Raw genomic sequence first — 24,367 nt, forward strand, 5'->3', positions numbered from 1 at the left:
ACCATGTCACTCCATTTACCTTTGGAATATCACTAGCTCCTGGTTAGCTTACAGAATCAAATTTAAGATTATTATTCTTGCATTTAAAGCTTTGAGGACAGGGCTACCCGCCTCCCTATTTGATTTTAATTCTGTTGCGCCCCCCCCCCCCTCATTCCATGCCATTGATAAACTGTTGAAGATTCCTCCCCCATCCCAAGCACAGTGGGCTTTGACTACAGAGTCTGCTTTTTATATCTTGGTTCCACTTTTAGGCAACACTCTTCCCAGAACTATTTGTCTGGAACCTTCACTACCTAAGTTTAAAGGGTCTCTTAAATCCCATTTTTTTCTGTGAGGCATTTAAGGAGGGCTGATCTGGCCCTGAGGTTGCTGAAGATGCTATCCTATTTCTTTTCCATGCTCCTCTGTTTCACTCTTTTTGGTGACATTGTCAACTGCTTTGATCAATTGTGGTATATCGAGTATGGTAATAAAGATGAACATATGCATTATTTGTAAAATATGTGCATACAAGAGTACTTTATGTACAAACATTTTACCACCTGCTTGGAGTCGGTGCAAATGTCCATGGCTTCTGTTCAGAAATGATTTCTGTTGGTTTAGTCGGGTAGTTTTATATAAATACACAGGCATCTATGTGGCCTTTATAACATAGGTTTGCAATAGGCGTCTACTTGGGTTATATACAGCCTTGCAGTGAGGCACTATGGTACTCAGCTGCTAACATTTGGAGTAGCACCTAATGCACAAAGGTGTCTAAATGTCAATTGATGGTACCATCTCCTAGAATTGTCCCCACTGATGACCTATTTAAAATGACCCTCTATGGGGGCAGTTATATAAGGTAGTGTGGCCAGAACAAGGTTTCTCAACTCAATCCTTGGGACACACCCAGCCGGTCAAGTTTTCAGGATACCCACAATGAACATGCGTAGAGAGATTTGGGCACGAAACAGAAACAAAGAAGGAAAAGCCTCTATGAATGGAATAAATCGAAACCGGAAACAAAAAGTGGAGGCCACAATAAGAATAGGAACCAAGTATTGCCAGCATCAACTGTATGACCCAACACAGCTGTGTTTCGGCATAAACATATGTCTGCATCAGGGCTCTCTAGAAAAACTTCAAAGCAGATGCCAAGCAATGCTGATTCTCAGTTCTTAATGTCCCTATATAGTGTAACAATGTGTAAAAGTCTTTGAAGCTGAACAAAAACATCTAACACAAGCGAAATAGGAGATTTGGGCACATAATGGAGGCAGTGCATGCAAATTTCTCATGCATGTTCATTGTGGGCATCTTGAAAACCAGACTGGCTGGGTGTGACCCAAGGACTGGGCTGAAAACCCCTGGCCTAGAGGTAGGCGCCACTTAGGCCCCATTAATTGACAGGCACTTGTTTGCACTGTGCTATTCTATAAGTTATGTCTAAGTGCCATAGTGCTTAATTGCAAGGGGGTATGTGTTTGTGTACATAAGCAGAGCATGAGTGGGCCACAGGCATGTCACCGAGTTTCATGCAGTTTATAGAACACTATAAAATATACACATCACTTGGCTCACCCAGGCATGCCAGTTTACGCCTACCATTGACATAAGAGGGAAACATGGGTTCACCAATGCCCATTTATGCTACTATTCTATACATGGAATCTTGGTTCTAGGATGCTCTGATAGAACTAGCACTGCACACAGCATTCGGGTGCCTAGACTGAGGTGCAAACTTGCAGAACTGCCCTCGGAATGTTCAACTTAAGCCTAAAGTACAGATAAAATCTGCCCTAAGGGCTTGAGACTTAGGCCAACAGCAGGGGTGGAGTGATCAATGGAATAACAGGGCAGTGCCCACTCTCCCCTACGCGCCATGTAATTTAATCACTTGTGATAGGTGGTTAGGGGTCCATGACCCTTATTGCCCAAGAGCCCAGAACATTATCCATCCACCCCTGACTGACACTAGCACTGTATTGGCCAAAAATCCATGGATGGGAAAATTGGACATTCAGCGAGAGCCTATTCTATGAAGAAAATTAGGAACATACTTTTTATAAATACCTAACTTAACAGGTGAAATCTGCACCTATATTTTAGGCACAGGCACTTATACCAGCCACAGAGCGGGCCTAGATTGCTGAAAAATGTGGATTAATTGTAGCATTCTATAACTTACATGTATAACCATGAGCCCTGCCCAGACTCTGCCCCCATTCGAACTACACACCATCACATTTACACACATTGGGGGAGATCGTATATATGGTGCCTAAAAAAATCAGCGCTCAGTGTATTCTATAATTGGCCCCTAAATGTAGGCGCCGATTACAGAATATGCTCAATTGATATTTCAGCACCTAAATCTACACACATCTATATACACCAACGAAAACATGGCGTAAATCTCAGTGTACAGATTTAAATGCACTGGGCCATATTCTATAACTAGGTGCCTACATTTTGGAACATCCACGAAACGCCCATTTCTCCCACCTGTAACCACGCCCCTTTTTGCCAGCACACATCATTACAGAATATGCTTAGCAAGTTGTGCACCTAAATTCTAATCATTGCCAATTAGTGCTCATTATTGCTTGCAACGTGCTGTTATCAGCGCTCATTAGCTTCTTAAGCTTGTTAAATTGCACGAATTGTTATAGAATCCGTGCCGATCTCTAGGCACGCTATACAGAATTTGGGGGATTGCTCTAGAATAGCTTGTAGTCAGTAATACCGGCTTCATGTGCATATGTGCACACATACATACATTCTCAGCACGTGTTGGCACCTTCTTTATAAAATAAACCACTCATCGGCTGCCAGCGAACCTAGAACTCGCTTTGATATTGGCCCCTCAGTCTATGCTATTACAAGCAGTGATCTGTAGTAAGACACAAGGAGGTTTGATTGACAGAAGACTGCATCACATGACAAGGCTGAATCCATCTACACCCAAGGAGGTTTAATTGCTTCCCTACACAGCTGCCGCCATCTTGATACACTCGAAATACGTTACTTTGTATGGCGGAAAGCTCCGCCTACTGGCTTCAGATCAGACAATGGGCCAAGCACACTCCTGCCATCTCCTGTCAATTAAAGCTCCTTGGTAAGACACACAGCACATATTGGGGGGAATTTCTAAAGCTACTTCTGCATGCAAATGCATGTGTTACACAGGGAAAGTTGTCTTATAGAACTGCACACAGCTGAATACACAAGTATAGGTGTGGATGTTGACAAGATGGTGTATATTTACCTTTTGGAGTTGTCACATCCATGCCCTGCTATAAATTTATCCCCATTAAGATACAGAACAACATTGTTTAACCTGTTCCTTAGTGTTGCCATTTGATATGAGGAGCTTTTTGGTTTCAGTTTTCACACACTATATAGCAACTATAGTTTTGTCTATGGCACTGTTATATGTAAGAAAAAAATGGCTGCTATATTTTAACAACTCTGACAAATGTAAAACAAAACAGAAAAAACATACTTTTCATTGTAATTTCTTTTGATAATAATACCCCCAATCCTATTAGGACACACTCTATACAATAACAGCTTTTTTCCCCCCCACAAAGTAAAAAACAAAAACAAAAAAAAACCTCTGAGGTAAGGAATGCCAAATGTTCTTTTATCAGATTTTCTTGTGATTTTGTGTTCCTACAGAAAATATAAATATTGTAAAAAGCAGACATTCACAGGACACCTTATAACACAAGGCTGAATCCAAAAAGAGACTACAACCAAGGTTGACTTTAAAAGAGAGAAAACCGTGCCCAGCGAGTCATGCAAACTGAATGTTCACAATCAGTTACAATTATTCTTCCTGAATCTCTCTGAGCAGTTCCTGGCCAATCCCCCCCACTCTTCAACCTCTTGGAACACAGCCTCACAAAGGACTTGACCCAGCCTGGCATCCGGTTCATGGTCTGTGTAATGTCACACAGATGAGATAAACTGATCTCATCTCATTCCATATGAGGTTCCAAGCACGGCTGGTGAGGTTCATGGAAATGACTGTGGAGCTGCTGAAGGGATTTTAAGAACCTTAAAGGTAGTAAACAGAAATAAAACCAAACAAAAGAAGTGAAAATAAGGGGATGCCCTTTTTATTGGACTAAGTCAGTACTTTTTTGACAAGTTTTATTCTTCAGGTTAGATATGGGCAAAAGATGACATTATCCAACCTGAAGAAGAAGGTTCTGGCCTTCAAAAGTTTGTCAAAAAATGTAATTAGTCCAATGAATAAGAATCACCCTATTTTGTTTTCTGTTGTCTTATTTCTGTTTTATTACCTTTAAAGTGGACTAGCACAGCCACTGCACTATTTTATCCACAAATCTTAAAGTAAACATTCAGGAAAACTGGGGCTTGCCATGTACCAAGTGAATTCTAGAAATTCACATGGTACACAGCAATGCACATGGGCGGTTTATGGTTTTCACTTAGGTACTCCACGAATCCAGCCTGCATTGTTTACTCTGCAGAGAGACGTGATCGAGTCCCCAATCTGAGAACACTGCATTTAGCAAGTTCTTCTGTGACTGGGAATTTCTGGTTAAGATAAAAGCTGCTTTCTGATTGACTCTCCCTGATATCATTTGGCACAACTTGGAATTAAAACATAAAGTTGCAGATGTAAACTGTTTTTTTTTTCTTTTTTTTTGTCAGACACATATAGCACACACGGATAATACAGGATGACAGAACTGTCCATATACATACAACACCTCATTTGGTTTTGCTTCATCAACTTATCAAGACATGCCTTGAACATGCAGCTTAGGAGAAAAAATATATATATAATAAGTTCTTAAAATACAAAACTTCAAAGTCAAGCACAAAAAAGTGTAATCCAACAGTGTAAGATTGTCAAACTTACAATGTTTGGTATAAAAATACTTGCTCTTTTTTTTTCAATATATTGTTTTGTTTGAAAATAGTTTTCAAACTGTACAGCAAAGTACAGCAGACCATGCTTTCAAAAGGAAACACACTCTACTTTTTACAATTATACAGTGTTAACAAAAAGGGAACGCTCTTGTTTCTGTTGGTTTCTTCTAGTAGAACAGATGTGTGATAGAGGCTCTGTCAAAGTCTTGAAGGAAGTCCGGGGTCCTAGCCTGCAGGGAAAAGCAAACAAGGCGTTACTAAATTCAGTTAATGGCGTCCAGGGTTTTTTTTGAGGGGATACTGAGTACTGGCACCTTTTCTATTGTCTGCTAAAATTGACCCATGGACCCCAAGTTTTAATGAAAGAGCTCAGGTTCTACACAATAATTCTGCCTTGTCATAGATTCTGTGACTGGTTGTAATTGGCCTGGCTGGTGGGTCCCTCAGTGATCACTCCACCCCTGAAGGGCATTTGAGTACCGGCACCTTTTTTTGCTAGAAAAAACAGCACTGATGGCGTCCAAATTTGGGTGCTGAAAAAAAAAAACGTCCACAGATTGCTATTTTACAAACGGTACTCCGAGTTGGGCGCTTTTTATAGAATAGCACTCAGTGTTGGGATCTGCGCCCAGCCTTTAGGCGTGAGGTGTATGGCGTGGATCCCCAAAGTTTACACATCTTTACTGAATGCCCCTGACCCACCCATGCCTACGACCGTTTTCCAGTTGCGCACTAAGAGGCCCTTTTACTAAGCTGCAGTAGGGCTAAAGTGCAGGCAGGGTTGCACAGGTGCCCGGTGGTAATTCCAAAGTTGGCGCAAGCTGTTTCCAATGATGGAAAATAATTTTTTATTTTCTACCGCAAGAAGCGTTCCTGGCGGTAATCGGCTGCGTGGCCACATTACCACTCGCTGCCTGATTACCGATTGAGACCTTGCTGCCAAGTAAACAGGTGGCGGTAAAGGCTGAAGCAGTAAATAGCCACACGCTACTTTTAATATTAGCACAGGCCACTTTTTATCACAGCTTAGTAAAAGGGCCCCTAAAGTATTTAAAATAAAATAGCGTTTAGCAAGATGCATGTATAAATCCAAGCTGTTGCCAATTAATGCCAATAACTGATTAACACCCAATTACTGGCGCTAATAGACTCATTACTCAAATTTGTGTGAGCAATTTTAAGCATCATTTATAGAATTCCCCTATAAGCACTGTGATCGCAGTAGCTCTCTGACAAAACCTCATGGGTTATGTCACTATAATGTAAAATTATTGGAATAACATTCCCAAGTAAGTGACTGCCCAGAAAGGATTTTTTCCTCTAGCTGACAACAGCAACAACAGAGATGTCTAGAAGCTGTATGGCTGGATTGCGCATGAGTTCATAACAGAAACATTTTCTCTCCCTTTATGAAATGATCAAACCATTTAAAATGCACATTTTGCAAAAAAGGTGGAATGGCTGTAGCCGAGGGTACGTCAGCCTGTATGAGGGGATGTGTGTGCATGTATGACTGCTGCACACAGGGCTGTCCCGAGGGTTGCGTGAGCAGTACAGTAGCATAAGGAACAAGGGAGGTGAGTCCACAAAACCTGCTCCTCTTTCACTGTCTCCTCTGCTTGGCCTTTAGCTCAGTGGGCAGAGCAAGCACAATTCCAGCTTGGGATGCTCCTGGCTGCAAATCGTACTTTAGCCAGAGGAGGCAGGACCAGGATGCATGCATCAGCGGGAATATGTGCCATTGCTCTCTTCGCTGCTGGCTGGTGCCGGACAATGATGCCACTCTGCCTGCTAGTTTCAGAGGGCTGAAGGAGCAGGGGCAGTGTTCATGCTGGAAATAATGAGCTTTTGGTGACAGGCTGAGCTGAATGGTGAAAGAGGTGAACCATTCTCTCTAATGCTTGTGGCATTTTCAATATGAAGTCCAATTTGGAGACAAACAAAGCAGATCAATCAGTAGTACAGTTTTCCTCAAGTGCAAAGAGCCCCTGACGCAGCCCTTGTGTCTCTGTTTGCCTTCATGTTGGATTTTGTGGATTGTCTGCCTTGCTGTTTTTAAGTCCAATTTGGAACACTTTTAGGCTTATTTTCAAAAGAGAAGGGCGCCCATCTTTCGACACAAATCACAAGATGGGCGTCCTTCTCACAGGGTCGCCCAAATTGGCATAATCGAAAGCTGCTTTCTGTCTTTCTGTTGCGGGGACGACCAAAGTTCACGGGGGGGGGGGGGGGGGGGGGGGTGTCGGAGGAGTAGCAAAGGCAGGACTGGGGTGCGCCTAACACATGGGCGTCCTCGACCGATAATGGGAAAAAAAGGGCGTCCCTGACGAACACTTGGACGACTTTACCTGGTCCTTTTTTTCTTACGACCAAGCCACAAAAATGTGTCCTAAATGACCAGATGACCACCGGAGGGAATCGGGGATGACCTCCCCTTACTCCCCCAGTGGTCACTAACCCCCTCCCACCCTCAAAAAGTTTTTTTTAATATTTTTTTCCAGCCTCTAATATCATACCCAGCTCCATGACAGCAGTATGCAGGTCCCTGGAGCAGTTTTAGTGGCTGCAGTGCACTTCAGGCAGGCGGACCCAGGCCAACCCCCCCTACCTGTTACACTTGTGGTGGTAAATATGAGCCCTTCAAAACCCACCACAAACCCACTGTACCCACATCTAGGTGCCCCCCTTCATCCCTAAGGGCTATGGTAGTGGTGTACAGTTGTGGGGAGTGGGTTTTGGGGGGCTCAGAACACAAGGTAAGGGAGCTATGCACCTGGGAGCTTTTTCTGAAGTACACTGCAGTGCCCCCTAGGGTGCCCGGTTGGTGTCCTGGCACGTCGGGGGGGGGGGGGGGGCAGTGCACTACGAATGCTGGCTCCTCCCACGACCAAATGGCTTGGATATGGTCGTTTCTGAAATGGGTGTCCTCGGTTTCCATTATCGCCGAAAATTGGGACGACCATTTCTAAGGTCGACCTAAATTTCGCGATTTGGGCGTCCCCGACCTTATTATCGAAACAAAAGATGGACGCCCATCTTGTTTCGATAATACGGGTTTCCCTGCCCCTTCGCCGGGATGTCCTGCGAGGACGTCCTCAGGAAAACCTGGGTGCCCCTTTTGATTATGCCCCTCTTTATGAAAAATGTCCAAAAACTGAGTGACAAAAAGGGCGATTTTAGAACCAGAAAAACATCTTTTTTTATTTTTGAAAATCGTCATTTTCTAGATGTTTTTGTGCTTAGTATGTGTCTTTCCTTAGGTACCATTTAGGAAAAACACTCACAAAAAAGCCATTGGGATGTCTGGGGGCCAGCATTTTTAGTAGACTGGCTAATCAAACATCCCAGCAGAGCAGTGGGGCAGCCTAGGGGGTACTGCAGTGCATACCAGGTACAACTTTCATAGTAACCCCCTTTGTACTATATTGTGAGCCCTCCAGAAACAGAAATAAAACCAACTGTACCTCTCTGTGCACCACTACAATAGCCCTCAAGCCTTCAGGTGTCACCCATAAGCGTAGCCATGTTGAGGCGTTGGGGGGTGAGGGGTGGCAGAGAGCAGACTGCTGATGGCAACAGCGCTTATTTTTCATGAGATCTGGGCGTCAGTACCATCGGAAGTCCGTTTGAGGGAGCAGTTGCTCCCCAGGCGACCCACCTAGCTATCTCTGGTGCTACCTATATGTAGTAACAACAAGTATTTAGTGTTTTTTGGAAGGTTCATACTTTCCACCACAAGTGTACCAGTTAGAACATAACAATTTAAGTGTTCCCATACTAGAACAGACCAAAAGTCCGTCAAGCCCACTATCCTGTTTCCAACAAGGGCCAATCCAGGTCACAAGTACCTGGCAAGTTCCCAGAACAGTAAAACAAATTTTATCCTGTTTATCCTAGAAATAAACAATGGATTTTCCCCAAGTCCATCTTAATAATAGCTTATGGACTTTTCTTTTAGGAAATTATCTAAACCTTTTTAAACCCTGCTAAGCTAATTGCTTTTAATATATTATCTGGCAATGAATTCCAGAGTTTAATTACTCATTGAATGAAGAAATATTTTATCTGATTTATTTTAAATTTACTACTTAGTAGCTTCATTGTGTGCCCACTAGTTCTAGTATTTTTGTTAAGAGTAAACAAGTGATTCACATCTGCCCATTCCACTCCACTCATTATTTTATAGACCTCTATCATATCTCCCCTCAGTCACCTCTTCTCCAAGCTGAATTTGATGTAAAGACTACTGAATGCACATAGGAGCCCTTCCCAACAACCATCTTTGACAGAATGAAAATAGAGATACCACATTAGTCCATTAAAAGAACATTTTGTTAAAGGCATGCCCTCAGACTAGTTGGGAATTAGGCATTATTTTATATTTTAGAGTAATACATATTTTGAGAGGCAACTATATCTTCACTATGCAATCTCTTCCACAAGAAGAACCCTGTTTGTGTGAAAGTCTGTGCTCTGCATAGGTCAGCCCCTGAAATTATACTGCCAGAATGAGAACCGCCCCCCCCCCCCCCACGTCTGCTCCAAATCTGCAGGCCCATGTTTTAAATAACATTTCATAAATCCCCAGCTGTTTCCTGCCAGCTGAAGGAGGTTCTGGTTTAAGAGTAAGAGACCTACAGTGTTGCAGATAAAGCAAGCTCCAGCAGCCCGTGCTGCCAGTTATCTCTAATTTCTTATCCTGTCTGTGTCTTTTGCATGCTTTCTCTTGGCTAGTTATCGTAATTTTCTCTGATTTCCAAGGTTAGTAAATAAAAACTAAAACGGATATCTTTTTATTAGACTAACAATACATTTTTTTTACTAGCTTTTGGAGGCCCAAATTTCCTTTCTCAGGGCTACATTGTATGTGTGTACTGGAGTCCTGGGGAGTGAGAGGGATTTATAAATATAGACAACCATTTTTGATAGTTTGGGATCTTTACCTTTCCTCCCTATCTCCGGAAATGGATGGTGAATAAGACCAAAAACACTATAATGCCTTTGTATTGTTCCATGGTTCGTCTGCACCTTGAGTATTGCATTCAGTTCTGCCTCTCGTACGAGGAAAGTCTAAAGAAGTTAGGGCTCTTCAGCTTGGAAAAGAGACGGATAAGGGGAGATATGATTGAGGTCTACAAAATTCTGAGTGGTGTAGAACGAGTAGAAGTAAATCGATTTGTTTACTCATTCCAAAAGTACAAAGACTAGGGAAACGCTCAAGGAAGTTACTTGGAAATACTTTTAAAACAAATAGGAGGAAATATTTTTTCACTCAACAAATAGCTAAGCTCTAGAACTCTTTGCCAGAGGATGTGGTAACAGCAGTTAGCGTATCTGGGTTTAAAAAAGGTTTGGGCAAATTCCTGGAGGAAAAGTCTATAGTGAGGCAGACATGGGCAGCAACTGCTTGCCCTGGGATTTGTAGTATGGAGTGTTGACAAGATTTGGGTTTCTGCCAGTTACCGGTGACCTGGCTTGGCCACTGTTTGGAAAACAGGATACTAGGCTAGATGGACCATTGGTCTGACCCAGTATGGCTACTCTAATGTTCTTATGAGATCAAGGAGTTCAATAATAAATGTTCTCAGTGGACCCTCTAGACAGTTGTAAAATTAGGTCTGAGTTCAGATATGTTACTGTGAGTTATTGAAGTTTGGGTCAGTTGGGGTGGGGACAGGGGGCTGGGAATAGGAGGAAGGGGGGAGTTAGGGATAGATGGTTTATGTTTCATCCTGAATATTGGAGGTTGCTATAAGAGCACAAGTTCTCTCCAGCTGCCTAGATTCTATTATAGAATTCTCAGGTAATTCAGTGCTTATGTGTTAACATTTAGGCATTCCCACTTTAACCATGTGTATGACAGGTGTAATTGTATGTGGCTAAATGCTACGCTATGGCGTGTAAATGACTCTTTTCTATAATATGTGTGTGTAACTGTGGGAGAAACCCATGCCCCACCCATGTGACCGTGCCCCTCCCATTTGCACGCTATGCAAGTTGCGCACGAATGATTATAGAATTCCACTTAGTGCCTAGGCTAGGACTTACAAACAAATCTAACATAAGACCTCATTGACCTACCAACTAGAAACACATCCAGTTCAACAAGAACATACCTAAACCTCCGTTACCCAAGCTGCAAAGGACTGAAATACAAATCAGCTTATGCATCCAGCTTTTCCTACTTGAGAACACAACTGTGGAATGCACTACCAAAAACCATGAAAACAACATACGACCACCTAAACTTCCAGAAATTACTAAAAACTAACCTGTTCAAAAAGGCATACCCCACTGAACCAACATAAACGCCTGAACACTGCTACACAACGCAACCAAAACACGTAATGGCTTCACATCACTCTTCCGTTCGACGTTTCTCTATGTGTCTGTTCCTATGATCCTTATTCTACCACAACATCACATTGTAACTGTTCATACCGAAGTCGGCGTACGCCTCTCCGGTACTATGTAAGCCACATTGAACCTGCAAATAGGTGGGAAAATGTGGGATACAAAATAAATGCCGGTATCATGTAATCTATGTGCTAATGGCACATACATTTAGGTGCTCATGTTATAGACTGTAAAGGGGAAATGTAATATGGCAGTCCAATAAAATGATATCACCTTATTTTCCATTTTTTGTTCTTATTTTACGTGGACTAGTACACTGCTTTATCTCTGTTTTCTGGAAATGGTTTGCTCTTGAAGTTATCACAACTTACAGACAACCTAATACAGCAGAAAAACAGCTCAACGTGAACATTTAATCAGAGGGGAAATAGAAGTTTCTAGAAGCAGCACTCATATACCAAAACTTTAAGAAACCTGAGTTAAAGATTCAAAGAAAATATGATAAAATAAAAAAAAGGAGGGTCTCAATTCTGTGGGACCCTGCATTTTTCTACTCAGTAGAGTTGTTCCAGGGCTATTTCAATGCCAGTCGCACTTTGCACAAAATTACTTTAATGCTGCTCGTCTTCCACTGGCTGCTGCCTGGAAGTCTGAGAGTGTGCCACCAGCTTTTAAATGGCTTACTAAGCTTTGGTACGTTTGCACTACGGGACAACTTAAACCTCAGAAAACCGTAAAAATCTCTGGATAAATGAGAGTGAATATACAGACCTCTTCTTAGTTGTTGCACCTGATCCCCCCCACCCCTTTTTGATTTTTCAGTGTTGCTTGGCCGGTTGTTTTCTCCTTTTGTTTCTTGTTAATGTATGTGCCTGGGTAGTGTGTGTGTGTGTGTGTGGGTGGGGGGGGGGGGGGGGGGGAGGGGGAGGGGGTTATCTTCTGGGTAATTATACGCTAAAAATTTTGCAGTGGAGGTTTAGCTTTGTTTTCTGTTGTTGCATGAGGTTTTTATACTTTTAGTATAGTTTTGAATATGCTCTGTTGTATTGTTTGATCTTTGTATTTTGACTTTTAACTCAATAAAGAAAAAACAAACAAACCAGGAGGTGTTTCATCTTAGCCACATTGAGGTCCTTTTACGAAACTGCATTAGGCACTAACGCAACCAAAAGAAAAGCGCCTAACACTGGGCACACTAATGCATTCTGTGTTAGTTTAGGAATGTGCGCGCATTGACCATCGTGGTATAGAATGGGTTTTCCTGTGCTAACCACTGAGCACATCTACATTACCACACACTAACCCCTGGATTCTATATAGCAAGACTTAGGGGGCCTTTTACAAAGGCGTGTTAGGGCCTACCTGTGTCCAGCGTTCACCAAATCGGCATTACTGCCTAGCTACCACATGCCCCAGGCGGTAATTCTGAATTTGTTACGCGCTATTATCTACCATGTGGCTCTTACCCGGCAGTAAACATGAGTGGATTCACACTGAATGCCTACTGCCCAGGTAGTGTGTGAGACCTTACCGCTAAGTCAATGCGCGGTGGTATGATCCAAAAATGGACGCGCGCTGGTTTTTATTTTGCCGCACATCCATTTTCTGGCCCCAGGACGTGGTAAAAACTGGCCCGACGCACTCCCAATAAACACGCTCACACTGCCGCAGGCCACCTTTTGCCACAGCTTAGTAAAAGGGCCCCTAAATTAGTTAACAAGTCAACCAGCGCCAATTAAGCAGTTATTGACACTTACTGGCATTAATTAGAATTTACGTGCACAATTCTATAACAGGATGTGCGTAAATTCTAAGGCGCATAGCTGAAAAGGAGCATGGCCATGCGCGTGGAAGTGGTGGGTCACGGGCGTTTCTAAAATCTTTGCGCGTTGTTACAGAATACACCCGGCCTGCGGCTAATTTAAGCGTCATATTTTTACAAAGTTTTACTTGGTGTAACTGCCCACGTCTAAATTTAGTCACGCGGAGGGGCACTTGGCAGATTCTATAACCCCTGTGGAAATTTAGGCTTATTCTATAAAGTATGCTTAAATTTAGGTGCACATTTAGAATATGACTAGGCGTATTTTTTTCCAACGCCAATTTTTTTAGGCGTGATAAATAGAATCTAGCCCAAACTGGTTAGCACACAGATAACGCGGGAGCCATTAGCACCCCCTAAAGAGGTGGTGATAAGTGCTCCCACGGTCATTTTTTAATGGGCATGCGTTAATGCTAACATTAGCACATGGTGATATATACAAAAAATAGAAAATAGCCCTTTTTCACGGCCGCAGTAAAAATGGCCTTAGCAAATAGGATAGACCCATATAAGGGTGCGCTAAGGCCAATTCTTATCGCAGCTTAGTAAAAGAACCCCTTTATTTTTCAAGATGGCTGTTGAGAACATTTTGATGGCATTTTGGACACTCTGATCTTGCACATGAAAACATGATGGAATATTATTAATGATGGGGAATCTACTGGAATAGTTTCTGCGCAGGGGTGAGGGTGGATGAGGGGATGTTCTGAGATGCAACAGTGTGGTCTTTCTTTAACATTCATTGCCAAATACATTTATGAAGACTGAAACCAGTTTACAACTGAAAAAAAAAAATAGCTGCAATTTCCAATTACGTAAGTATGCATTTGAAACTAGTTACAGAGGAAAAGTAAACGGTCCCATCGCAAAATGAGACTACCAGTCCCATCTCTAGCTAGCCCATTGTCCTTCCCTGTTGCAATATTGCAGAGTTGAAGTAGTCTTTTGGGAAATTGCTTTGAAGATTATTTTCAAAACAGCCCCTTGCTTTAGAATACCCACTGAAAAATGCTGGTCTTTTATGTCTTTAGCATATCCCCTTTTCTTTTCTTTAAGGTAGGCATAGTTAGATATTTAAGCCTTTCTGCATAGGTCTTCTGATGTGGGCTCTACACCATTTTGACAGCACTCTATAAGTACATTAAGTATTGCCATAATGGGACAGACCCAAGGTCCATCCATCCCAGCATCCTGTTTCCAACAGTGCCCAATCCAGGTCACAAATACCTGGCAAGAGCCCAAAAAAGTACAAAACATTTTATGCTGCTTATCCCAGAAATAAGAAGTGGATCTTCCCAAGTCTATTTTAATAATGGTCTATAGACTTTTCCTTTAGGAAGCCGTCCAAACCTTTTCTAAACTCTGCTAAGCTAACCGCCTTTAACACATTCTCTGGCAATGACTTCCAGAGTTTAATTACATGTTGAGTGAAGAAAAATGTTCTCCGATTTGTTTTAAATTTACTACTTTGTAGCTTCATTGCATGCCCCCTAGTCCTAGTATTTTTGGAAAGAGTAAACAGATGCTTCACGTCTACCCGTTCCACTCCACTCATTATTTTATAGACCTCTATCATATTTCCCCTCAGCTGTCTTTTCTCCAAGCTGAAGAGACCTAGCCACTTTAGCCTTTCCTCATAGGGCAGTCGTCCCATCCCCTTTATCATTTTTGTTGCCCTTCTCTGCACCTTTTCTAATTCCACTATATCTTTTTTGAGATGCGGCGACCATATTATTTTGAACATGCACACAACAGGGGTTATTTTGTAATTATCTTGTATAAATTTGCAGGCTGTTGCACTAATGTTCAAAGCGAACTTACACCCCTCATTTCACTATGCAGATTATTTTAGGCCAACTACCTGATGACAATTAAACCTGATATTCAATGCATGTAGTTTTTAAAATCAAAATTATGTGCTAACCTTGCAGACCTTAGCATCAAATGCAAGAAACAGAATGTTCCTACTAACATTTCTGCGATATCACTTATGAGAACACAGAAGAGAACAGGGCTCAAGAATGATCCCTGTGGCACTCCACAGGCATCCTAGTGCTCACCTTTAACCAGTTTACTTACCACTGGAGGACGTGCTGTTAAGCTTGCTGGACTGGTTAACAAGCCTCCTGTGTTGAACAGTTTACAAGATTATACTAAAATTTGAGCATTCCAGTCAATGTCTGTACTGTTGACATTTATCTGGGGGTCGTTCCCAAACCCCTTCAGTGAAAATGATACAAAAGTATGGTACGATGTCAATAAAGGTGATGAATTTTTAGTGCTTTCATGCTATTGTTAAATTTTAAATATTTCTGTCTGTTTATCCTCATTTATACATTGCTCCCCTGGCCTAACAAACTGCCTAGATCGTTATACATATCGAAGCAAAAAACTTGTGTCAAATTACAGCTAACTGGCATCTTAATGTCTCTTTGGAGAAAGAGGGCATTTAGGGTAGGGGCTGTGTTGGAGTGATGGAATAAGCTGTCTGAGGAACTTGGGGGGGGATTGGGTTTGTGGTTTATGACAGCAGTGAAAGTGCTGCTGTTTTCTTGATGTTATGTTAACTGGAATTTTTAAAGTTTTGCACCTTCTCGATTGGTATTTTGCAATGTCAAGGAGAGGGTATATAAATAAATTTGCTCTCTATTTTCTGCATATATTCCTTTCCTTCACATCTCAGTGTTGTTATTTCACTTCTGCACTCTGTAAAGTGTCTTTAAAAACGGTGTTTTCTCTTTAGCCACTTTACCTTAATTTGTGGCCCTGCAGCCTTGGCTACCTGCTCTGTTTCCCACAGTCTAGCAACAGAACACATAGTAACATAGTAGATGACGGCAGAAAAAGATCTGCATGGTCCATCCAGTCTGCCCAACAAGATAAACTCATATGTGCTACTTTTTGTGTATACCTTACCTTGATTTGTATCTGTCATTTTCAGGGCACAGACCATATAAGTCTGCCCAGCACTATCCCCGCCTCCCAACCACCAGCCCCGCCTCCCAACCACCGGCTCTGGCACAGACCGTATAAGTCTGCCCAGCCCTATCCCCGCCTCCCAACCATCAGCCCCGCCTCCCACCACCGGCTCTGCCACCCAATCTCGGCTAAGCTTCTTTACCTTCTGAACATGAACCTTTTTGACTTTATGGGGTCTCTATACAAAGGGCCTCTTTTAAAAAGCCACGCTGCCAATTCTCGGTGCAGCAAATGAGAGGAAGCCCATTCAATTCCTATGGGCTTCCTCTCATTTGCCGTGCATAAATTGTTAGAGCGGCTTTGTAAAAGAAGCCCTAAAGTGTTTTAACTGGCCAGAAATGGCTCCAGCCTGGTTGAATTGTCTGTTCGGGACTAACTGAAACCAGCTGTTTTGGGGGTGTTTCCAGGAGCGGAGTTGGCAGTTGGCTGGTTAAGCTCTGATATTCAGCACTTAACAGGCCAGGTTAACTGCATAAATAGGACCGCGCTTAACTGGCTATGCGTCAGCTGGCTTTGGAAACCTGGACTTTCAATGCGAGTGCCCAGTGGCTTCCCCATGTTTCTCTCAATAGCAGACTATGGATATTTCCTCCAGGAACTTGTCCACAGTGGCGTTCCTAGGCGGGCTGACAGCCGGGGCGGATCGCTGATGCGCCCCGCCCCCCGGAACAGCGCGACGTCCCCCCCCACGACGAAAGAACCCCCCCCCCCCGGGTGCATGCCGCTGGGGGGGGGGGGGGGGGGGGTGCCGCGCGCCTGCCGACTCTTCGTTTTCATGCTCCCTCTGCCCTGGAACAGGAAGTAACCTGTTCCGGGGCAAAGGGAGCATGAAAACGAAGAGCCGACAGGCGCGCGGCACCCTCCCAGCAGCGTGCACCCGGGGCGGACCGCCCCCCCTTGGTACGCCACTGCTTGTCCACACTTTTTTTAAACCCAGATATGCTAACTGCTGTTACCACATCCTCCAGCAATGAGTTCCAGAGCTTAACTATTCTTTGAGTACAAAAATATTTCCTCCTATTTGTTTTATCTCAAATTTTCTTTATTTGAAACTTACATTAAAGAACATAAGTTCCATACAACAACACAATAATACAGCCAGTGGTAAGCACAACAAAACCCTATCCATTCCCCCTTCCCCTCCCTCATACAGCCAGCACAAGCAAATCCAAAGTTTCAGAGCTGCTACTGAGACCTAGGTATCTCATAAAAAGCAATTATATCCCGAAAAATCAGTGTGTCTTAGTAACCAACCCTGTTGTAGGTAACCACCATTGTTGATAAATGTCCCAGATCTTATGAAAAGCAACCATTTGACCGTTCTGGATGGCCGTTAGTTTAGTCATCTGATAAATGTAGTCCATTTTTTCTCCGAGGACAAGCAGGCTGCTTGTTCTCACTGATGGGTGACGTCCACGGCAGCCCCTTCAATCGGAACTTCTCTAGCAAAAGCCTTTGCTAGTCCTCGCGCGCCGATGTGCACCGCGCATGCGCGGCCGTCTTCCCGCCCGAACCGGCTCGTGTTCGTCAGTCTTCTTTTGTCCGCGCTCGGGACGGTCGTGTTTTACACCGTTCGCGCCCCTTAAGTTGACCCTCGCGCGTCTTTTGGACTTTCGCTATCAAAAAAAAAAAAAAGGGAATTTGGAGAAAGACCTTTTCGGTCTTTTTTCCCTTCCCGTATTTCCAGTTTTTTGCCCCGTTAAGTTTACTTTCGTTTTCGGGGTAGGCCCTTTTGAGGCCTCGGTTCGAGTTTTTTTCTCTCCCTCTTTTTGGTGCCTTTACCGCCATTACGAGTTTTGATTTCGCCGGCGTGATTTTTCCGCTCATGTCATCGAAGTCTCCCAGCGTCTTCAAGAAGTGCACCCAGTGCGCCCGGGTAATCTCGCTCACTGATAGGCACATGTCGTGTCTTCAGTGTCTGGGGGCTGGGCACCGCCCGCAGGCCTGTAGTCTTTGCGCCCTTTTACAGAAAAGGACTCAGGTAGCGAGATTGGCCCAGTGGAACGTGTTGTTCTCGAGCTCTTCGTTGGCAACAGCACCGGGGGTATCGAGTGCATCGACGTCGACAGCGTCAAGACCTCCGACCTCGGCATCGGCGGTATCGGCTGCATCGAGGCATCGACCCTCTGCATCGTCGGTATCGAGACATCGGAAGGCTGCGTCGGCGTCGGTGGTACCGGGATCTCCACTAGTGCTGATGTCGTCGGACGGTGGTGCTTCGACCGGAGTGCAGGTGAGGGCTGTCCATTCCCCTGCTGGTGGCGGTGAGCCTTCGGGTGGGTCTCCCCCTACCCTGAGGGCTCCTGCGGTACAGCCCCCCCGAGACCGACCTTCTTCAGCCTCGGCCCCGAGGAAGCGACGGTTGGATTCTACGTCCTCCTCGTCGGTACCCAGAAGTTCCGGTGACATGCTTTGTTTGAAAAAGTCAAAGAAGCATCGACACCGGTCTCCTTCCCGCATCGGTACCGAGAGCTCTGGGTCGCCGAGGGAGTCGGCACCCAGTAGGCATCGGCACCAGGAGGACCGCTCACCCTCTGTTCAGGAGGTGTCAATGCGCTCCACCTTGAACGGCCCGGAACAGCCTCCGCGCCCGGAACAGACTCTGACTTCGACACCTGCATCGGCTTCTATGTCTTTCTCCACAGCCGCCCTGCACGAGAGTCTCCGGGCCGTCCTTCCAGAGATACTGGGAGAGCTGTTGCGCCCTTCCCCTCCGGTACCGGGGGTGCTTGTGCCACCGGTACCGTCGAGTGAGGCGCCGGCTGGCCCCTTGCCCGGGGTGAGGTCTCCAGCATCGGTGCCGCTTGCGGTATCGATTGCGGTCGCCTCCCAGGAAGGCTCCCCGACGCCGCCGGCGGAGGGAGCTTCGCCGGTGCTGGCGAGGGAGTCTACCTCTCGACGCTCACACCGTGGCCGTGTTTCCACGGAGTTGAGCCGGGCACGGCTTCAGACACAGGTTCATGAACTTGTGTCTGATACCGATGGTGAGGCCTTGTGGGAGGAGGAGGAGGAGGACATCAGATATTTCTCTGACGAGGAGTCTGATGGCCTTCCTTCTGATCCCACTCCCTCCCCTGAAAGGCAGCTTTCTCCTCCCGAGAGTCTGTCTTTTGCGGCCTTTGTCCGGGAGATGTCTACGGCCATCCCCTTCCCGGTGGTTGTGGAGGACGAGCCCAGGGCTGAAATGTTTGAGCTCCTGGACTATCCTTCTCCACCTAAGGAAGCGTCCACAGTACCCATGCATCATGTCCTAAAAAAGACATTGCTGGCGAACTGGACCAAGCCTCTAAGTAATCCCCACATTCCCAAGAAGATCGAGTCCCAGTACCGGATCCATGGGGACCCAGAACTGATGCGCACTCAGTTGCTTCACGACTCTGGAGTTGTGGATTTGGCCCTAAAGAAGGCTAAGAGCTCTAGGGAGCACGCTTCGGCGCCCCCGGGCAAGGACTCTAGAACCTTAGACTCCTTTGGGAGGAAGGCCTACCATTCTTCCATGCTCGAGGCCAAAATCCAGTCTTACCAGCTCTACACAAGCATACATATGCGGAACAATGTGCGGCAGTTGGCGGGCTTGGTGGACAAGCTCCCTCCTGAGCAAGCCAAGCCATTTCAGGAGGTGGTCAGGCAGCTGAAGGCGTGCAGAAAATTCCTGGCCAGAGGGGTGTATGACACCTTTGATGTTGCGTCCAGGGCCGCTGCTCAAAATGTGGTGATGCGCAGACTCTCATGGCTGCGTGCCTCCGACCTGGAGAATAGGATCCAGCAGCGAATTGCGGACTCGCCTTGCCGAGCAGACAATATTTTTGGAGAGAAGGTCGAACAGGTGGTAGAGCAGCTCCATCAGCGGGATACCGCTTTCAACAAGTTCTCCCGCCGGCAGCCTTCAGCTTCTACCTCCACAGGTAGACGTTTTTATGGGGGAAGGAAGACTGTTCCCTACTCTTCTGGTAAGCGTAGGTACAATCCTCCATCCCGACAGCCTGCGGCCCAGGCTAAGCCCCAGCGCGCTCGCTCTCGTCAGCAGCGTGCGCCTCAGCAAGGCCCCTCGGCTCCCCAGCAAAAGCAAGGGACGAGCTTTTGACTGGCTCCAGCAGAGCATAGCCGACATCAATGTGTCAGTGCCGGGTGATCTGCCGGTCGGGGGGAGGTTGAAAGTTTTTCACCAAAGGTGGCCTCTCATAACCTCCGACCAGTGGGTTTTCTAAATAGTCCGGTAAGGATACACCCTCAATTTGGCCTCAAAACCTCCAAATTGCCCACCGGGAGCTCAATCCTACAGCTTCCAGCACAAGCAGGTACTTGCAGAGGAACTCTCTGCCCTTCTCAGCGCCAATGCGGTCGAGCCCGTGCCATCCGGCAAGAAGGGCTGGGATTCTATTCCAGGTACTTCCTTGTGGAAAAGAAAACAGGGGGGACGCGTCCCATCCTAGACCTAAGGGCCCTGAACAAATATCTGGTCAAGGAAAAGTTCAGGATGCTTTCCCTGGGCACCCTTCTTCCCATGATTCAGGAAAACGACTGGCTATGCTCTCTGGACTTGAAGGACGCCTACACGCACATCCCGATACTGCCAGCTCACAGACAGTATCTGCGATTTCAGCTGGGCACACGTCACTTCCAGTACTGTGTGCTACCCTTTGGGCTCGCCTCTGCGCCCAGAGTGTTCACGAAGTGCTTGGCTGTAGTAGCAGCGGCGCTTCGCAGGCTGGGAGTGCACGTGTTCCCCTATCTCGACGATTGGCTGGTGAAGAACACATCCGAGGCAGGAGCTCTACAGTCCATGCAGATGACTATTCGCCTCCTGGAGCTACTGGGGTTTGTGATAAATTATCCAAAGTCCCATCTTCTCCCAGTACAGAGACTCGAATTCATAGGAGCTCTGCTGGATTCTCGGACGGCTCGTGCCTATCTCCCAGAGGCGAGGGCCAACAACTTGTTGTCCCTCGTCTCGCGGGTGCGAGCGTCCCAGCAGATCACAGCTCGGCAGATGTTGAGATTGCTGGGCCACATGGCCTCCACAGTTCATGTGACTCCCATGGCCCGCCTCCACATGCGATCTGCTCAATGGACCCTAGCTTCCCAGTGGTTTCAGGCTGCTAGGGATCTAGAAGACGTGATCCACCTGCCCACGAGTTTTCTCAAATCCCTGTATTGGTGGACGATTTGGTCCAATTTGACCCTGGGACGTCCTTTCCAAATTCCTCAGCTACAAAAAGTGCTGACTACGGATGCGTCTCTCCTGGGGTGGGGAGCTCATGTCGATGGGCTTCACACCCAAGGAAGCTGGTCCCTCCAGGAACGCGATCTGCAGATCAATCTCCTGGAGTTACGAGCGGTCTGGAATGCTCTGAAGGCTTTCAGAGATCGGTTGTCCCACCAAATTATCCAAATTCAGACAGACAACCAGGTTGCCATGTATTACATCAACAAGCAGGGGGGGCACCGGATCTCACCCCCTGTGTCAGGAAGCCGTCAGCATGTGGCTTTGGGCTCGCCGTCAGGGCATGGTGCTCCAAGCCACATATCTGGCAGGCGTAAACAACAGTCTGGCCGACAGGTTGAGCAGGATTATGCAACCTCACGAGTGGTCGCTCAACTCCCAAGTAGTGCGACAGATCTTCCAGGTGTGAAGCACCCCCTTGGTAGATCTCTTTGCATCTTGAGCCAACCACAAGGTCCCTCAGTTCTGTTCCAGGCTTCAGGCCAACGGCAGACTGGCACCGGATGCCTTCCTCCTGGACTGGGGGGAGGGTCTCCTGTAAGCTTATCCTCCCATACCTCTGGACGGGAAGACTTTGTTGAAACTCAAGCAAGATCGAGGCACCATGATCCTGATTGCTCCCTTTTGGTCGCGTCAGATCTGGTTCCCTCTTCTTCTGGAGTTATCCTCCGAAGAACCGTGGAGATTGGAGTGTTTTCCGACCCTCATCACACAGGACGAGGGGGCGCTTCTGCATCCCAACCTCCAGTCTCTGGCTCTCACGGCCTGGATGTTGAGAGCGTAGACTTTGCCTCTTTGGATCTGTCAGAGGGTGTCTCCCGCATCTTGCTTGCTTCCAGGAAAGATTCCACTAAGAGGAGTTACTTCTTTCTATGGAGGAGGTTTGCCGTCTGGTGTGACAGCAAGGCCCTAGATCCTCGCTCTTGTCCTACACAGACCCTGCTTGAATACCTTCTGCACTTGTCTGAGTCTGGTCTCAAGACCAACTCTGTAAGGGTTCACCTTAGTGCAATCAGTGCATACCATTACCGTGTGGAAGGTAAACCGATCTCAGGACAGCCTTTAGTTGTTCGCTTCATGAGAGGTTTGCTTTTGTCAAAGCCCCCCCGTCAAACCTCCTACAGTGTCATGGGATCTCAATGTCGTTCTCACCCAGCTGATGAAACCTCCTTTTGAGCCACTGAATTCCTGCCATCTGAAGTACTTGACCTGGAAGGTCATTTTCTTGGTGGCAGTTACTTCAGCTCGTAGAGTCAGTGAGCTTCAGGCCCTGGTAGCCCAGGCCCCTTACACCAAATTTCATCATAACAGAGTAGTCCTCCGCACTCACCCTAAGTTCTTGCCAAAGGTTGTGTCGGAGTTCCATCTGAACCAGTCAATTGTCTTGCCAACATTCTTTCCCCGTCCTCATTCCTGCCCTGCTGAACGTCAGCTGCACACATTGGACTGCAAGAGAGCATTGGCCTTCTATCTGGAGCGGACACAGCCTAACAGACAGTCCGCCCAATTGTTTGTTTCTTTTGATCCCAACAGGAGGGGAGTGGCTGTGGGGAAACGCACCATATCCAATTGGCTAGCAGATTGCATTTCCTTCACTTACGCCCAGGCTGAGCTGGCTCTTGAGGGTCATGTCACGGCTCATAATGTTAGAGCCATGGCAGCTTCGGTGGCCCACTTGAAGTCAGCCACTATTGAAGAGATTTGCAAAGCTGCGACGTGGTCATCTGTCCACACATTCACATCTCATTACTGCCTGCAGCAGGATACCCGACGCGAGTGTCGGTTCGGGCAGTCAGTGCTTCAGAATCTGTTCGGGGTTTAGAATCCAACTCCACCCCCCTAGGCCCATGTTTATTCTGTTCCAGGCTACACTCTCAGTTAGTTGAAAAATTGTTAGGTAAATCTCAGTTATGTCCTTGCCGTTGCGAGGCTCAATTGACCATGTTTGTTATTTTGAGTGAGCCTGGGGGCTAGGGATACCCCAGTCGTGAGAACAAGCAGCCTGCTTGTCCTCGGAGAAAGCGAATGCTACATACCTGTAGAAGGTATTCTCTGAGGACAGCAGGCTGATTGTTCTCACAAACCCGCCCGCCTCCCCTTTGGAGTTGTGTCTTCCCTTGTCTTTATTTTGCTATATATGGGACTGACGAACACGAGCTGGTTCGGGCGGGAAGACGGCCGCGCATGCGCGGTGCGCATCGGTGCGCAAGGACTAGCAAAGGCCTTTGCTAGAGAAGTTCCGATTGGAGGGGCTGCCGTGGACGTCACCACCGGTACCGCCGACGCAGCCTTTTGATGTCTCGGTACCGACGATGCAGAGGGTCGATGCCTCGATGCAGTCGATACAGTCGACGCCGAGGTCTTGACGCTGTCGACGTCGATGCACTCGATACCCCCGGTGCTGTTGCCGACGAAGAGCCCGAGAACAACACGTTCCACTGGGCCAATCTCGCTACTTGAGTCCTTTTCTGTAAAAGGGCGCAAAGACTACAGGCCTGTGGGCAGTGCCCAGCCCCCAGACACGACGCGTGCCTATCAGTGAGCGAGATTACCCGGGCGCACTAGGTGCACTTCTTGAAGCCGCTGGAAGACTTCGATGACATGGGCGGAAAAATCACGCCGGCGAAATCAAAACTCGTAATGGCGGAAAAGGCACCAAAAAGAGGGAGAGAAAAACTCGAACCGAGGCCTCAAAAGGGCCTACCCCGAAAACTAAAGTAAACTTAGCGGGTCAAAAACTGGAAATACGGGAAGGGGAAAAAGACCGAAAAGGTCTTTTTCCAATATCCTTTTTTTTTTTTCTTAAGCAAAAAGCTCAAAGACGCGCGAGGGTCAACTTAAGGGGCACGAACGGCGCAAGCACGACCGTCCTGAGCGCGGACAAAAGAAGACTGACGAACATGAGTCGGTTCGGGCGGGAAGACGGCTGCGCATGCGCAGTGCGCATCGGCGCGCGAGGACTAGCAAAGGCCTTTGCTAGTAAAGTGTTCCGATTGGAGGGGCTGCCGTGGACGTCACCCATCAGTGAGAACAAGCAGGCTGCTTGTCCTCGGAGAATATCTGATAGTGTCGAAGTGCGCTATAAAGATATT

The 24,367-nt window shown here is 46.4% G+C and overlaps 1 protein-coding gene across 3 annotated transcripts in view; it reads right to left on the reverse strand.

Annotated features, from left to right (window-relative positions):
• Positions 1–3,561: 3,561 nt before the first annotated feature.
• RBPMS (RNA binding protein, mRNA processing factor) overlaps positions 3,562–24,367 on the reverse strand; it is a 502,608-nt gene continuing 481,802 nt past the window's right edge. Inside the window, exon 7 of one of the 3 annotated variants that reach the window (XM_030194523.1) lies at positions 3,562–5,123. In XM_030194523.1, coding sequence (XP_030050383.1) covers positions 5,012–5,123 — 112 coding nt within the window. In that variant the 3' untranslated portion in view covers positions 3,562–5,011. The remainder of the gene's footprint in view (positions 5,124–24,367) is intronic. The other 2 variants (XR_003941071.1, XM_030194522.1) reach the window with 2 other exon arrangements.

Source organism: Microcaecilia unicolor, chromosome 2 (genome assembly GCF_901765095.1).
Source record: "Microcaecilia unicolor chromosome 2, aMicUni1.1, whole genome shotgun sequence".
In the NCBI taxonomy this organism is placed as follows: Eukaryota; Metazoa; Chordata; class Amphibia; order Gymnophiona; family Siphonopidae; genus Microcaecilia; species Microcaecilia unicolor.